This window comes from Thunnus thynnus, chromosome 6, assembly GCF_963924715.1.
Source record: "Thunnus thynnus chromosome 6, fThuThy2.1, whole genome shotgun sequence".
NCBI classification, from domain to species: Eukaryota; Metazoa; Chordata; class Actinopteri; order Scombriformes; family Scombridae; genus Thunnus; species Thunnus thynnus.
The window spans coordinates 35,450,456-35,468,006 of NC_089522.1; the positions used below are offsets into that span (position 1 = coordinate 35,450,456).

Below are 17,551 nucleotides of genomic sequence, written 5' to 3' on the forward strand. Positions count from 1 at the left end.
CTAAAGCAATCAGGGCAGGAAATTTTGATTTATCACCAGCCAAACTCTGGTCAACGTCTGTCTGCATAAAATGTATGGAAGCCACGAGCGGAGCGATTACTGCAGCATGTTTTGTGTGGAATAGTTGTCAACATCACAACTCATCTCATGATATTTAGTTTTTAGCTCATTGTTCTGATGATAATTTAACTGTAACTTTAACCAGAGATGTCAAACATAGTTTGTGATCATCAGGACTTCCATATCTCATTATCTTGAAAAAGAAGTTCCAGAAAAAAAATAAGAATGAATCCAGTTTACGCATAATGTTACTGTTATTATGTATGTTAGTATATCCACAGATCCTGATGTCATGAGCACAGGATGACTGTTATAAATCCAGACAACAAGATATTAAACCATTATGTTGGGTTAACATTCTTAAAATAATAAAAACATGAAATTTTATCAGTTAAAAGTTAAAAAAATTGATAATTAAGTGGTGATTTTGAGATAACTGGCCTTGAAAATGATGAGTAACCACAGCGTCTCTTGGCATCCATAAAAATGCTTTTGGAGGTTTGTTATTTTTTTGCGTATATTTAGGTTTGGTAAATGTAACACTGCCCCCTGCTGTCCACATATACATGACGTTCATGTGCATCAGGAGACGCTGACGCTGATGTCCAACACCTGCACATTCAGGCGTCAGACTATTCCAGACATCGGTTAACCAACCATCCTTAAAAATTAATATTGTTTGGTCGATGCTAAATTGTGATTTTCGAAACTGGGTAAAACCTTGTTCATTTTAACTTCCCACCCAGATTTTCAGGATTCTATCTTTTAGGGAAATGTACAGAGAGTCACATTATAGAACTTGTTTAATGTAACCTGACGTAACACTGAGCCTGTGTCAGTGACTGGGTGACTGTGTTTAGGTTCTGTAGCTCTCAGGCTTCATCAAAGGTTGACAAGCCAGTGACACAAAAGACTCTGTTTCCCAGACTGCACCCTGTTTGGCACCTTTGAGTGTAATCTCCTTCCCTGGCAACATAGAGGGTCACACACAATATAGAGCATGAAATACAGTTGACATATATTATAATTTCTGACAGATTCAGGCTTACACTTTCATATATATTGGGATACTTGAGGGGGAGCATTCACTGGTTCAGTACAAATGATCATATAAATCCCCCTTTACAAGAATAAAGTATTAGAAATGCCAATTTTAATGTCCCAATCCACAACAACAACAACATAGTGCACCCTGCTGAAACCCTGTAACCCACAAACACTAAAGGCTTTGAGAGTTTTGCCCTCATTAGTAGTTTTTGCAAAACACAAATGTAAAAAAACACCTGTAGTTTTTATTTCAATGGCTTATTTAGAATTTGAACAACAAATGTAGAAAGCAAAGTCTTCAGTAACCTTCACAAATGCACTTTTTTATGGCCAAATAAACTCTGGATTGGGGCTTCAAATCACAACACGTCCCTCCCCTGCATATAGGATTTCAACCATAGACACACTGACACTCATTAGCTATTGCACAGGTCATGCATGCCTGTCTAAGACACAGAAACTGCACCATATTAACACCAACCACCTCTGCTTCTCAGGAACACCTCATGGCTTGTAATATGTCAACAACCAAAACAATGGTACAGGTGCTTTTTGTGCGAAAAAAAACAAAGCGGTGCAAGACGAGTGTGATTTTTGGAATATAGTAAAAGGACTCAGGCTTCCTTAAAACCTGAACTGTCCCCTCAACTAAGATGGTACATAGTGTTAGCATCGAGCGCTAACCATTGTGTTAAATTCTCAGGCACTGTTCCCTTCAAATCTGGTCCCTGAACCATTTGTCCACCGCAGAGACTCACAATGTGACATAAACACTTCCTCTGTCAGTGAAGAACTACAAACATGTCCTCAGAAGGGCACAACGAAGGGAAGGTGAGGAGATTCTCACCGAGACAGAGCTGTGTGGGAGTTTTTCTTCAGCTTCGTTTTGACTGAAAACGCCGTGATTTACGTTCTCGGTGTTGCTCTGTGGGCAGTTTGGCCGCTGCAGGCTACGAGCCGCCGTCGCCGTTCAGCGTGAGAGTCCGTCTACCTGCGCGGGAAGTGGATGTGAAAATAACACAGGCTGAGTAACTTCCTCTTCCCCGCTCTCAGTGCTCTCCTCCTCACCAGGCGGCCGCTTTGATACACCTGCACCTGCCCTCCTCCTCTCCTCCTCCCCCTCCTGCTCCCTCTCACCGCCGCCCCCCGGTGGCTCACGGCGGGGTGGCGAACCGCCGCCCTCGTCTTCTGCCTCCTCACACGACCGTGCTGATCCGACTGACGGGTTTCGATTTGGGGCCGCCCCCTTGCCCGCCCGCCGCCCCTGGGTGCGGGGAGAGCGGGGCGTTCGACGGGGGAGGTAAGGGGGAGTGCGGCGGGGGAGGTGGGATGGAGGAGAGCGGCGGGTACTGGGGGCCGTAGGGCTGCGGCGGCGTCTGGCTGACGAGGCGCGCCGAGGGCGTCTGGGGCGGCGGGGTGGAGAAGATGAAGTGGGTGGAGGCGGAGGGGGAGGGGCTGAGCGGGGAGTGTGTGTGCACGGCGTGGTTGTGAGAGTGTGTGTGAGCGTGGGGGTGGGGCTGCGAGTGCGAGATGGTCAGCGGGAGCTTGCCGCCGCCACCTGGCCTCCCCGCCGCGGGGTGCGAGTGGTAGAGTCCGTGTGGGGTAGTGGGGGTGATGGGGGAGTGCGGGGACAGCGGAGGGGGCGTGATGAATCCCGAGCCTATGTAGCGCGGGTGGGCGGCGCCGTGTTGGATCCTCTGATGCTGCTGGGTATGAGAGGGAGCGCAGCCGGACGGGCCCTGCCGCCGCGGCACGGAGACCCTGTGCGAGAGGACGTGGTGCTGCGGGACGCTCTGCATGTGGTAGCGGTGATGATGGTGGTAAGGTGGGGGGGGGGTCTGCTGCTGCTGGTGCCCAGTAACACTGACTCCGCCTCCTCCACTGTTGCCGTGGCAATACTGGGCGTGCAGAGCCTGCAGCTTGGACGGCGCCCCTCCCGTACCTCCTCCCCCTCCAACTCCTCCCGAGTCCGACTGGCCGAGGTTGGCCGAGGGGGAGGGGCATGGGGAAGGGGAGGATGGGTGGGGGATGGGAGGCGCGGGGGCGGGGTAATGGGGGGGTGATGATATCATCAGGGGACTCGGGGGACCCTGCGGTGTGGGTGATGTCATCGTCAGGGGACCAGGAACCTTGCCTCTGCGGCTGCCGAAGAAATTCCCCAGCAGGCCGCCGCCAGTCGGTCCTCCCCCACCCACCATCCCTCCTCCGAGCCCAGCCCCTCCCCCGCTCACGAGTGGGGAAGTGGTGACCCCTCCCTGGTTGTGACAGAGCCCCGGCCCACCCCCCACCCCCGTACCGGGGCTCTGAGTAGGGCGGTGCGGCCGGTAAGCTGCTGGAGATGAAGGGACCATCATGGGGCTGTAGGACAGACCTCCAGCCGGCAGGGGGCGCTGCTGGTGAGGCCGGGGGCTGCTAATGATGGAACCCTGAGAGGAGGACGGAGGAACCGAGAGAGAGAAAAGGGGAGGACATACAAACACAGCAGATTAGAAATAGTTTATACTTTTCCCACTCAGTGTTTTACTCCAAACGGTCCAGGCAGCCGCTGGTTTCAGTTCATTTCAGTCATGGATGTTTTATAAGAACCGGATGCGGATCCGATGCACCACGTTGGTCCAGACTGAAATGTCTCAACAACTATTGGATGGATTATCGAGAAACTTGGTTCAGACGTTCATGTCCGCCTCAGGATGATTTATAATAACTGATCCTCTGACTTTTCATCCAGCGCCATCATCAGGTCAAAACTTTAATTTATCCAATTCTTTGGTTAATGTCCAAATTCTTACTAAACATCAGCATGTTAGCATGTTGTTATTGTGAGCACATTAATATGCAGACCTGTGAGGCCCCGAACAACTCCACCTTCATAAACAAACATAAACAACCGAAACGTTTTATCTGTTACAGAACGTCTTGGCTGATAAAACCCTGAATTACAGATGTTTATTACTAGTAAAAGTAAAATGAATACTTGTGGGCTCTCTCTGACATGATGCTACAGCTGCAGCACGTACAGTGTGTCTCTCTCATCTGTACTGCTGATGGTTCTTCCTGTCGATCAGCTGTTTTTACAGTCAGGTGACTCATCGCTGCTGCATTTAAATCTTCCTGTCTGGTTCTTACAAAGCTATTTGGTGTCTTTTAACACTTTGGTGTTTTCATTTCATTTTCAAAGTGTCTGTTTTCAGACTGTGGTGATGTCACTGAATTGTACTGATTCAAATAATAATCAAATAAAAGATGAAAATATTACATTTTTACACCAATATCGCCTCTGAAAATGCAGTCAGTGATGATGTGCAACCTACAGTATGTAACTGCTCTTTTTTAATTTATTTTTGTTTTATTCTAATCATAGTTGTTGACATGTTGACTTTACAGCCCAGCTGAAGCTGCTCCAACTGACTCCCATTCAAAAAGCCTCAACTTCTCCCCAGAAACACTGAGTCAGTTCTGCTCTCAGTCTCTAACAGGTTTTTGCTGCACATCAACTGAAGTGAAGTGAAGTGAAGTCAGCAGCTGCCTGAAAGAAAAGTAAAACTTCCTGTTTGCACTGAACAGTGTGATTTGATGTCAGTGAGTTAAAACGTGCAGATTTCAGGACAGACATGCAGGAAAGGAGAGGAAGAAGAAGTGATGCAGATGATGAAGACAAATGGCAAGAAAAATGCAGGCGTGTTGATGGGCTGTTGGTCAAGATGCATCTCATCCAGCTGCAACATCCCAGTTTGATACTGAGGTCCATTTCACCAGATTTGCAACATGCAATCATTTCCTCTCGCATTCATTTTAACACATTTAACTAAACTAAAGAAACACTTGACATATAAATAAGACAGACAGGAGTCGTCTTTGGTGAAAGGGGACAAACGTTGCACCTCCTTTATCTACTGACTATTAAATAAAGGTGAAAGTGAGCCCAAAAACAATAATAAAAAAATATTCTTGAGTGTTTTGAACATCTAAAGCTGGAATAAAAGTTCTCCAAAGATACACATAAACATCTGTCTGAGCATAATAATAGCCGAGGAAGCGTTGCCACAACATTCACATTCAGATGTTATGAATGAGATGAACATGCTGCAGCAGCGTGCTGCCGGGTCACATCATGCTTCAAGCACCAGACTTACTTCAATGGTGCTGTCCAATGAGCCCACACTGTTCCTACGACCTCGCTTCCCTATTACCCAATCAGAATGAAGCAACATTAAAACCTGTGCGTTTGCATTTATGTTTACAGATTTAAAAAAAAAAAAAGATACAAAGTGTTAATTAGTGAACTTTAGAGGTGTACTATGCTAAGCTAATAAAGTATTTCCCAAAATGTTGAACTAAATGTTCAGAGAGTAATACTTCAATTTAACAAAGAATATCTGATTTTTCTACGATTACAGCAAGAAAAACAGCTTTAATGTTCATTTGGGCTCCTGACTGTTATCAGTAGTGAAACCGTCTTTTTCTCCTGTTTTATGTCTTATTCCTTTTTACTTGTGTTGCTTTTATAGTCTGTCTTGATGCCTTTTATGCTCTTTGTAAATCACTCTGAATTGCCTTGTTGTTACAAATAAACTTGCCTTTGGAGTATTTTCATACTGTGGTATTGTTACTTTTACTTAAGTAAAAGGTCTCAGTACTCTTCCATCACTGTTAAAAACTAGTGATCCATCCAAAGTGCAGTTTCCACAGTATCATCATCCTTTTGTAATTTGGTGTTGTAGTTCCTGCAGCTGTCCAGTAGGTGGAGAAAGAGCATCACAGCACTACATTAGACTTCCATCTTACTGTATAATATTACCATTTTAGATTTCATCACTATTTCATCGGTTGCATAAGACCACAGATGTAGGTTTGCTCTGAGTCACTGACTCATAATAACAAACTAACAGAAAACCTGCCTGTTGTTATTTTCCAAGTGACAGAACAGATTCTGTTTGAATCTAATCTATAAGTGGCGTGTCGGCGCTCACCTGTCTCTGAGAGGTCTCTCAGTGACGAGCTGAGCGCCGTGCGTTTGAGTCCGTCCACTGACGCGTACGTGTCATCGAGGCTCGGCCTACCCATGGTGCCGTTCACCACCTCGCCCTTTACGGGCACGCCGCCGGCGTTGGGCCCGCCGCCCGGCACCCCCCCGCCTCCTGGTCCTCCCCCCGTCAACACACCTGGACGCATCACACCTTTCTGCTTCTCCAGTTCAGCTGCAGGGAGAGAAGAGAGGAGACGGAAAATACTCATTAACTACTACCACTGGTACTACTGGTGATACTGGTACTACTACTACTACTACTACTGGTACTGGTACTACTGGTACTACTGGTACTACTACTACTGGTACTACTGGTATTACTACTACTGGTACTACTGGTACTACTACTACTGGTACTACTGGTACTACTGGTACTACTACTACTGGTACTACTGGTACTACTACTACTGGTACTACTGGTATTACTACTACTGGTATTACTACTACTGGTACTACTGGTACTACTACTACTGGTACTACTGGTACTACTACTACTGGTACTACTGGTATTACTACTACTGGTATTACTACTACTGGTACTACTGGTACTACTACTACTGGTACTACTGGTACTACTACTACTGGTACTACTGGTGATACTAATACTACTGGTACTAATACTACTGGTACTAGATTTGTTCATCTTCCACCTGAATGACGTCAGTTACCGCCACACCAAACGCCACGATTGGTCCAAACCACAAGCAGCTGCTGATTTGGACGTTTCATGCTGAAAAGTTGCTGTGATTTAGTAAAACTGCATTCCTCACAAATATCGCAGAGATTTCTTGAATTTGCTTTAATTATTTAATTATTTATCCGACAGTTTCCTGGAGCTGCTGCCGCTGGTTCCATTACCGCTACAGGTTCCATTACCGCTACTGGTTCCATTACCGCTACTGGTTCCATTACCGCTACAGGTTCCATTACCGCTACTGGTTCCATTACCGCTACTGGTTCCATTACCGCTACAGGTTCCATTACCACTACTGGTTCCATTACCGCTACTGGTTCCATTACTGCCACCACTTCTGCTACAGTCACTAGTACTGATACTATCACTGCTGCTACTATTATTACTCCTTCTTCTGCTATTACTGATGTTTGAATCCTGTTATAGTAATTAAATACTACTTAGAGTGAGTTTACTGTTAGTATCAATGTATTTATCATTAGTATTACTACTAGTAAATCCACCATTACTGTCATACCACTATTATACTACATATAGTACTATAACTGTGGCTGTTACCATGTCTGCAGCGAAGAGTTCACTTACACTCCACTCGGTACTTCTCCATGTCCTGGACCTCTGCGATGCTCTCTCGGAGGTCGGAGGTGAAGCGAGCTCGGTCCTGCTGGCTCGGAGCCGTGAAGACGATCAGCACCTTCCTCTCTCCCCCGGGGTTCGCCGACGTCAGTCTGATACCGTGAGGGTAGTCTGGGTGAGACACACACACGTTACACACACGTTACACACACGTTACACACACGTTACACACGTTACACACGTTACACACACATTACACACACGTTACAAACACGTTACACACGTTACACACACATTACACACACGTTACAAACACGTTACACACGTTACACACACATTACACACGTTACACACACATTACACACACGTTACACACACGTTACACACAAATTACACACGCGTTACACACACATTACACACACGTTACACACACGTTACACACAAATTACACACACGTTACACACAAATTACACACGCGTTACACACACATTACACACGTTACACACACATTACACACACATTACACACGTTACACACACATTACACACACGTTACACATGTTACACACACATTACACACGTTACACACACATTACACACACATTACACACGTTACACATGTTACACACACGTTACACACACATTACACACATTACACACGTTACACATGTTACACACACATTACACACACATCACACACGTTACACACACGTTACACACATGTTACACACGTTACACACACGTTACACACGTTACACACACGTTACACACACATTACACACGTTATACACACATTACACATGTTACACACGTCATTTATTGATGACATGTTATGATGTCATGTTCAGAGATCTACAGGAGAGTTTAACAGCAGAAAAGCTTCCAGTGATCTAAACACCAACATTAAACAGCTTAGAGGACAAACTGCCTTCAGCAGCTGACTGACAGCATTTACTGAACATAAACAGTTTGCATGTCGGCTCCACAGGATGAAATATTGATTCACTTATATAATAGTTGAGAACACACATACAGCAGGAGATTTGTGTGATTTAAACAGCTGCCTGCTCAGATTACTCTTCACTAAACACAGAAACAGATTCAGAGTGTATAAAAAGGCAGAAGGTCTCAGTGTGGATAATACATTGAGTTCAAGTAGTTCCTTATTGCGTTGTAATATTACTACTATCTGGTATCCTCCTGTATATACAGTATCTATGCACAGTGATAATGCCAGCAAGTTGATCTTTATCCAGTTCACAAACAGACACACACACACGTTGTCTTGGGTCACTTTTGGAGTCATTACATAGACTTACAATTCATTTACCATTCACCCAAAAATCAGCATTTTACCAACTGGGGACACAACTTTTGTCCCCAGTTAACTGGTCTGAGGTCAGAAATTTGTCCCCAAAAGTAGCCTATGACAGACACACACACACACACACACACACACACACACACACACACACACACACACAGCATGCACACACACACACACAGCATGCACACACACACACAGCATGCACACACACACACACAGCATGCACACACACACACACACACACACACACACCAGCAGTCCTTGTATTACTGCGCTGATGAATCATATGGGACAATCTGTCCTGGTCACAGTCATCACCACAATCTGCCAACTCACATTTAGCTCCAACAGGAGAACAAGAGCTGCCAACAACAACAACAACAACAACAACAACAACAACAACAACTAACCAATCAAACAAGTAAACAATGACCGCTGCAGCTTCAGAGCACATTAACAACACGTCAGCTCTGAGACGACACAGTGGATCCAACAAATAACCCAGAAACAAACATGTGCAAAATTTAAAATGTAACTGACTCCATCTAATAAAATGAACACTGAGTCAATCATTGTTTTCAACGAGTCATTCTGGTCTCAGTCTCTAGAGTCAGACCCTCTAATCAGTGTGCTGGTGGTCATTTTGGAAATTATTGCTCTGTTAATAAGACCTGCAGACTATAGTAGCTTTGAAAGGCAACACCCTGCACTCCTCAAGCCACAGATCTACTCCTGAGAGGACGCGTACGCCAACAGCTGTGGACGCCACAGACACGTAGTAGCTCTGTTTATAAAACTGTCTGGAGTCACTTGGAGGACGTCTTCCACACCTTATCTACTGTTCCACACATGTGCAGTAGACTGTAGTGGCCTGTCTGCACCGTCACAACAAACAGAGCCTCGTACACATAGACTGATGATGAAATTCACATCACATGGACCCCAGTGGACCCCAGTGGACCCCAGTGGACCCTAGTGGACCCCAGTGGACCCTAGTGGACCCCAATGGACCCTAGTGGACCCCAGTGGACCCTAGTGGACCCCAATGGACCCTAGTGGACCCCAGTAGACCCTAGTGGACCCCAATGGACCCTAGTGGACCCTTGTGGACCCCAGTGGACCCTAGTGGACCCTTGTGGACCCCAGTGGACCCTAGTGGACCCCAGTGGACCCTAGTGGACCCCAGTGGACCCCAATGGACCCTAGTGGACCCCAGTGGACCCCAGTGGACCCCAATGGACCCTAGTGGACCCTAGTGGACCCTCGCATACTGCAGAAAGTATAATTTGGGCTTTATTTGTAAGTTACTGGCTCCAAACGGAAAAGATGGCGCCAAAAATAAGGAAACTGGCTGAAATGTAAACCAGTGGGTGATGCTGCTATGTCCATCTTTAAATCCAGTCATTGTTGGTTTTATTCTATAATGTCTTCTCCTCTGACGGGTTGAGAATGTGCCGTCGTTTCAGGTCAGCTGTCATTTTGTGGGCGGTTCAGATATTTATGGCCTTTTTGAAAACGGAGGAGATGATTTTGGAGCTGAACTCTTCAGAGCTTCCTGTTAACAGGTGCTGAGGCACATTTGAAACGCCACCAACTCCAATCTGCTGCAGAGGACTGAGAGCCAACTCATCTCTGCTGAAATACAGGCTTGGAAACCACACACACACACACCCACACACACGCACACACACACACACACACACACAAGACTGTATATGGCTGTGCTAACATCATTATTGAAAAATGTGTCGGTTGAATGAGTCATGTTTAGAGGAAAAGCAGCTACGCAGCCTTGTAACAAGGATTTCAGTACAGAACCAACATATTTAGATAAGTTTGAGGTACTTTAGAAACTGTGTCATTACTGACAGCTTCATGTTCTCACTCAGTATTTATCTCTCAAATATCAATGTTGGTACTGGCTTCATAAGTCCAGTATTGGACCTGAAGGTTCGGTGCAACCACTTCTTGAAAAGTGTGGGTTTGAAGTTTGGGTTGATCGATGAGCTTGTTGCAGCTCCAGTCTTCACACCACAGTTCTCAGACCAACAGTTAAACACACAATGTCATTTCAGCTGCTAAGAGTCTCCCTATTATTTAGTCTATATATTAATGATCTCCCTCAACAGTGTCATGATGCAGAGCTACAAATGTATGCAGATGACACCGTTGCTAAGCTAACAACTGCATTGGAAAGGATCACACATTAGCTTGATCAATCATGTCTGAGTCTAAATGTAAACAAGACAAAAGGTATGTTTTTCTCTAAGACTATGGTACAACCTCCTAACGCTGATATTCTCATGAAAGGTGAAAAAATTGACATAGTCACTGATTTTAAATATCTTGGTGTGACACTGGATCCAAAATTGAACTTTAAGAAACATGTTTAAAAAAAACGGTTAAAACCATAAAGTACAACTTAGCAATTTTTAGACATATTAGAAACTGTCTCTCTTTGGACGCTGCAGATATTTACGCAGCTGTGATTCTTTCCCAGATGTGTTATTGATCACATGTTGGGGGCAGGCTGGAGAAACAGCCATAAAACCTCTTGAGTCCTTAAACAAACAAACTCTAAAAACTCTGGACAAAAAGCCAATGCATTTCCATCACTGTAGGGTTCTGGAGAAATACAATTTACTGAGCTTTGAGAAGTTTAAATTATTCTCAAATTTGTGCCTAGTTTATAAAATGTTAAATGGTTTGTCCTCCTCCACTATGTGACTTTGTGTTCACTCGCTCAGTAAGTTCTGTTAGATCCTCCAGAATATCCTCTAGATGATTGGACCATTTCATCACACTGCATCTGGACAGTCAGCTTTCTCTGTGAAAGCCACAACTCAGTGGAACGTCCTTCCTGATGATATGAAGAACTGCAGTTCCATTAATACATTCAAGACCAAATTAAAAAATCAACTAAAGACGAATCAGCTGTGTGACCACTGAGCCTAGTTTACATAATTAATTGTTAACTGACATTGTGGGTGTATCTGATGTGCTGTTGGGTGTAGCTTTATATTTTGTATAGGGTGTTTTTTGTGTTTTGTTTGTTTGTTTGTTTGTTTTTTGCTTTGTACTGTTTGTTGTTGTGCTGTTGTATGTTTTGATTATAATGGACTACGGATGCAAATTAGCTTCAAGCTAACTCCGGTGCAGTGCATCATTTATACTTAATACTGCACACTGTCCTGTTCAATAAATCAAATCAATCAAAACAATAGCAAAAGATGAAGTTTGATGATGTCATGAAGCAGCGTGGGATCATGGGAGTTGTTGTCTTCATTGTTAAACAACCAGCTTCTCCCAGTTAGGATTCCTTCAGTCCCGCCGAATTAACCACAGACGTCTCTTCTTCTCTTAACAAACAAACACTAAATAAAGCAGTTTCATGTTAAATCTCAGTGTTTCTCTGATGCTGTTTGGCAGATACAGGACGTCCGGAGGAGCTGTTAGCCGAGCTGCTGCTAACGTTTGCTCAGCTTGTTTAGATCCAGACGTCTGATGACTGAAATCCTTCATCTGGTTAAAAGATACAGTTAAAAACCACCAAGTTCATTGTAAAAATGTGGCTTAAAACTGGATAAAAAGTCAATTTATGACAGTTTCTGGCGGACAACCACAACACCTGAAGTCTTTGCCTCCTTCCACCGTCTCCTGCAGCTGACTGCATGTTTCCCACAGCAACCATACTTTACTGCAGCCTCCCGAACAGAATGAACACAATGATGATCTGCATGAACCAAACTGCAACCATACTGACATTTCTTGATCAATAGGAACCATAACAACAGGTTTTATATGCTGAACACTCTTTGAACCTACATGTAGCATTATGCAACCCTTCTAAAATATCTTTTACCCCACCGCAACTCTACTGCAACTTATGGTGGCCGTGGTGCAGTCTTTCCATATTACATCAGCTTCCAGATCCACACATCCCCTTTACAACCGTTTGTTCTGTCAGGCACTTTGGGTCTGTCTGTACCATGTTGATCCACATTTTAAATCTCTCAACAGTCCTCTCTGCTATATCGTTCTTACTGTCTCCCAGGCAGTTAGAATAAAATCAGCCCACTAACTCAAACAAAGACTTTGTAGTTTGTCTGTAAGAAGGGTTTCTGCAGTATTCATCAAATTAAATTTAAGAGCTTGTAAGACCTTTTAAAAACCACTCGGAATTCAATTTAACACATTTTTCACTGTCAAAGAATGATGGAGAACCAGTAGGAACGAAACATCAACCATCAGCTGCACCGCCACACTGTATGAAACAAACTCTTCATGATGAAGAGACATGAGGCTCACTGACGTGTTTCAACCGAGCAGCGACCTGAAGCCAAAAACTGCAGTTCCTTGAACGACCACTTGAGGCTCCAAAAGCGAGTCAATCCCCATAGACCCCCATGTTAAAATGTCCAACTTTACAGCAGAAATAAACATGTTTACAGTCTGGTACAAACAACGGTTTTGGTCTCTGTAGCTGATTTCCTCTTTCATGACAACTGTACGTTTTTATAACTCACCCGTTTAAATTTTATTAAGCCGTAAAGTTCTGCATAATGAAGGACATGGCTGCTTTGAGTGACAGGTCCCCCAGCCACTAGGTGGCTTGTTTCAGTCATTCGGCCCGCCTCTTTGCCCATTTTTGATTGGCTGGGAGTTAGGCAGCGTCATGCACTGCCAAGATGGCAACGGCCGGAGCGGCTCGCTTTGAGCTTCAAAACCGCTCTTCAGAAACCAACGAGTGACGTCACGGTAACTACGTCCATGTTTTTATACAGTCTGTGGATTTAACAGAGTTCTTTAAAACCTTTAAATAACTTCTTCTGTATTTTTTGAACTTTTTAAGACTTTTGGAGACCTGCAGGTATCCTGACATCATTGTTACAGTAGGTCTCCAGCATACTGTACATCACACTGGTCAAAACAAGTGTATTTACAGTATTATCAATATACACGCATGTGTCTGCACATGTCAGTCAGTGTGTGTGTGATTCTGCTGACTGCTGGGTAGAAATAGAAAAATAAAGAGAAACCAAGTGTCACAGCTGAGAGAGTTGAACGAGTAAAAAGAAGAACAATAAAACGGAGAGAAGCTGAGACGGAGAGAGAGAGAGAGAGAGAGAGAGAGAGAGAGAGAGAGAGAGAGAGAGAGAGAGAGAGAGAGAGAAAGAGAGACGGAGAGAGAGAGAGAGAGAGAGAGAGAGAGAAAGAGAGACGGGAGAGAGAGAGAGAGAGAGAGAGAGAGAGAGAGAGAGAGAGAGAGAGAGCAGCACTTACAGGTGTTCTGGAAGGTGTGGACCTGCATGTCCACCAGAGGAAACGACTGTCTGAAACTGTACGTCACCGAGGTCTTCTTCTTCTGGAAGATCTTCGTCACCTGAAGAGGAGGAGGAGGAGGAGGAGAGTATTAAGTGTTATATACAGTATAATATACTTTAAGAGTTTTGTTCACTGCTTGTTTCTGATGAAAACTAAACATCAGTTAATGCAGGTTTAGATAAAATATCTCATTTATACAAAGAGAACCAGGATCCTCTGCTGGCCAAAACGTTATCTGATGTTATTTATGGACAAAATTATTCCACAATCCACTGAGAAGCAGAAAGGAAACAGCTGGACAAACCAGGAAAACATGCAGACCAGAAACGTCTTCAGCTGTGGAGAAATGGTGAAAGTTCTCCTGACCATAACTACAATACAGAGATAGAAGTACTGAGATCCTTTACTACAGTAAAAGTACATAAGTATTATGAGCTTGATGTAGTTAAAGTATTGCAGTAAAAGTACATAAGTATTATGAGCTTGATGTAGTTAAAGTATTGCAGTAAAAGTAGTGGTTTGGTTCCTCTGACTGATATATTATTATATATGACATCATTAGATTATTATTAATACCATAAATGATGGCAAAGAAAATTCACCGCACAAATACAGATGCTTCCACACACACACACACACACACACACACACACACACACACACACACACAGTGTTACCATCAGCAGGTCGTTGAACAGGAAGACTTCTCTCTGGTGGACGCCGCTCCTCTGAGCTCGGTTTGGATCGGGAACCTCGAACAGCTGACAGCAGCAAACCAGCCGGCGGTGAGGCAGGGAGAGCACCTGCAACACACACACACACACACACACACACACACACACACACACACACACACATCAAATTCTACACATGCTTGTGATCGTCCGTCTAGGAGAGAACTGGAGACAGAAGCTGAGTTTGAAGGTGGAAGGATTAACTAGTTTGAACTATTGTTACCAACATGTTGACTTCACACACACATGTACAGACTTTAAGGTGTTTGTCTGAGAAGTCAGAGCGTCTTACAGGCTTTTTGCCGACCACCATCCTCTCCACGGCCTGGACCTGGGACACGTGGTCATCGTTGGTCCTCAGCTCCCACTTCTGGATCCTTCCATATATGGCCACCAGCAGGTCTCTGGGGATGTCCTGACCGTTATCTACACCTGATGGAAACACAGTCACAGCAAAGTCAGATATCAAACTATAACAAAAACAGGACAGTCGTCAGATTTCCAACAGATGAGGCGCACATTTTAAAATATGAATAAATGTTCCAAGCATCCAAGCAGAAAAACTTCTCAAATTTTTGTGAATTTCCAGCGTTTCCTCTCATGTTCTTTTATATTTATATATTTATATATATATATATATATGATGGAAACATAGTGAGTCTACAGTTTCCTGCACTAACGTCAACATGCTGATGTTTAGCAGGTGTAAAGTTTATCATGTTCATCATCTTAACATCTGCTAATTAGTACTAAACAGCTGCGGCTGGATGGGAACATCATTAGTTTTTAGTATAAACTGAAGTAGAGCTGCTGTCAATAAAATGTCAGAAAATGGTGAAAAATGCTCGTTATATTTTCTTTGAGGTTCTGGTGACGTCTCCAAATGTCTTGTTTAGGTATATATAGATATATATAGATATATATAAGATATATAAAGACATTCATTTATTATCATTTATGACACAAAAAGATTAAAATCCTCACGTTCCATCAAGCAGCAAATTTTTAGCATTTTTGTTTAAAAAATGAGTAAAATGATTATTTGATGATCAAAATAGTTGCTGATTAAATTTTCTGTCAATCAACAAATCGATTAATTGGTTAATTGTTGCTCTAAAACAAAGTAAAAAGACATTTTGTACATTTGTTAAATGAGCTCAACTAGCACCTGCGTTAGTTCAACAGATGCAGGTGATGCAGCGACTCACCCCGCAGGTTCTTGATGAAGTCCTCAAGCTTCATCTTCCTCTCCGGCTTAACGTTGGGGCTGTACATGTCCGTATTGAGGAGGATGATGGCGAAGGCCAGGATGAAGATGGTGTCTGGATTCTGGAACTGCCGGATCAGCACCGGGTTACAAACACAGTACCGCTGACTGCAGAGAGACAGAGAAGAAGAAGAAGAAGAAGAAGAAGAAGAAGAAGAAGAAGAAGAAGAAGTGAAGAACAAATCAGGTCTCAACGGTCTCACCATGTGGTCTCTGGTGCGGTTTAGTACCTGAAGGCCTCCACCAGCCGCTCCACCCGCTGAGCTTCACCCTGCACTTTAATCTGAGCCTGGAACTTCCTCAGAGCGTCGTCCAGATCCATCCCTGAGAAATCCATCTCATCTAAAACACAGCTGCACACAGACCGAACACCGACCGTCAGCTGATCAATAAATCACACAATCGATCAAACACAACAGAAATAAACAAACCAGTGTGTGAAAGTCTTCACTCACTCGAGGACGTCCTTGTTGAACTGCTGCCGGCTGCCCAGGAACTCTCCGATCATCTGCCTGCTCAGTCCTTTCCTCTCCAGGATGAACCTGGCGATGCCCACCGGCGTGTCCGACACGAAGCCCCTCTCGATCAGGTACTGGATCCCCTTCTCAGGCTTCCTGCCGCCGAGAGGAGACGCAGCTTTAACCTGCTCTGCCTTCAAACTGTGTTTAAATGTCTGTTCTGCTGTTTAGACGCAGGAGGTTTGAAAATGTCAAGTGGAGGAAATTATGCGAGTATGTGGACATGAAGTACTGCAGTAAAAGTACCAATACAGCAGTGTAAAAATACTCCTTCTACAGTAAAAGTACATAAGTATTATGAGCTTGATGTAGTTAAAGTATTGCAGTAAAAGTACATAAGTATTATGAGCTTGATGTAGTTAAAGTATTGCAGTAAAAGAACATGTAGTATTATGAGTTTGATGTAGTTAAAGTATTGCAGTAAAAGTACATGTAGTATTATGAGTTTGATGTAGTTAAAGTATTGCAGTACAAGTACATGTAGTATTATGTAGTTAAAGTAGGATCGTGGTACTTGTTGAACAGGTTGAGGCCGATGCGGTACTGCCGCCGCTGCACCACGTCGTTGTTGAAGGCGGGCGAGTCCCAGCTGTGGCGGCTCTCTCTCTGATAGGTCTGCTTCCCCAGCGTGGCTCCTCCTCCGATCGGCTCCCGCAGGCTGTCGCGCGACGAGGAGCCGGAGCTGCAGTTGTTGACGGTGGTGTCGTCGTTGGAGTTGGTGGTGGTGGAGTTGACGCTCTCGTTGTCTCCGTCCGAGCAGAGCAGGTGGTGGTGGTGGTGGAGGTGGGCGTGGTGCTGCTGCTGCTGCGCCGCCTCCATGTTGGGGAGCGCTGAGGAGGACGAGGAGGACAGCGGCGAGGGCGTGAGCGGCGGCGGCAGGGGCGAGAGAGGTGTGAGCGGCGGTACGGGGGAGGGCAGCGGGGAAGAGGGGGGTTCTGGGTAAGCGTGGGGGAGGTGGTGGTGGTGCAGGTGGTGGTA

The 17,551-nt window shown here is 44.5% G+C and overlaps 1 protein-coding gene across 1 annotated transcript in view; it reads right to left on the reverse strand.

Moving 5' to 3' along the window:
• Window positions 1-2,206: 2,206 nt before the first annotated feature.
• The window catches only part of LOC137185223 (IQ motif and SEC7 domain-containing protein 1-like), a 53,263-nt gene continuing 37,918 nt past the window's right edge, over window positions 2,207-17,551 (reverse strand). Inside the window, exons 7-17 of the mRNA XM_067593567.1 lie at window positions 17,088-17,551; window positions 16,511-16,669; window positions 16,286-16,408; window positions 15,997-16,163; window positions 15,081-15,220; window positions 14,732-14,857; window positions 14,013-14,112; window positions 7,413-7,574; window positions 6,078-6,305; window positions 5,241-5,290; window positions 2,207-3,533 (exon numbers count right to left, since the gene is read on the reverse strand). The exon at window positions 17,088-17,551 is cut by the window's right edge and continues 454 nt beyond it. Of these exons, the coding sequence (XP_067449668.1) occupies window positions 2,304-3,533; window positions 5,241-5,290; window positions 6,078-6,305; window positions 7,413-7,574; window positions 14,013-14,112; window positions 14,732-14,857; window positions 15,081-15,220; window positions 15,997-16,163; window positions 16,286-16,408; window positions 16,511-16,669; window positions 17,088-17,551 (2,949 nt within the window). The 3' untranslated portion in view covers window positions 2,207-2,303. The remainder of the gene's footprint in view (window positions 3,534-5,240; window positions 5,291-6,077; window positions 6,306-7,412; window positions 7,575-14,012; window positions 14,113-14,731; window positions 14,858-15,080; window positions 15,221-15,996; window positions 16,164-16,285; window positions 16,409-16,510; window positions 16,670-17,087) is intronic.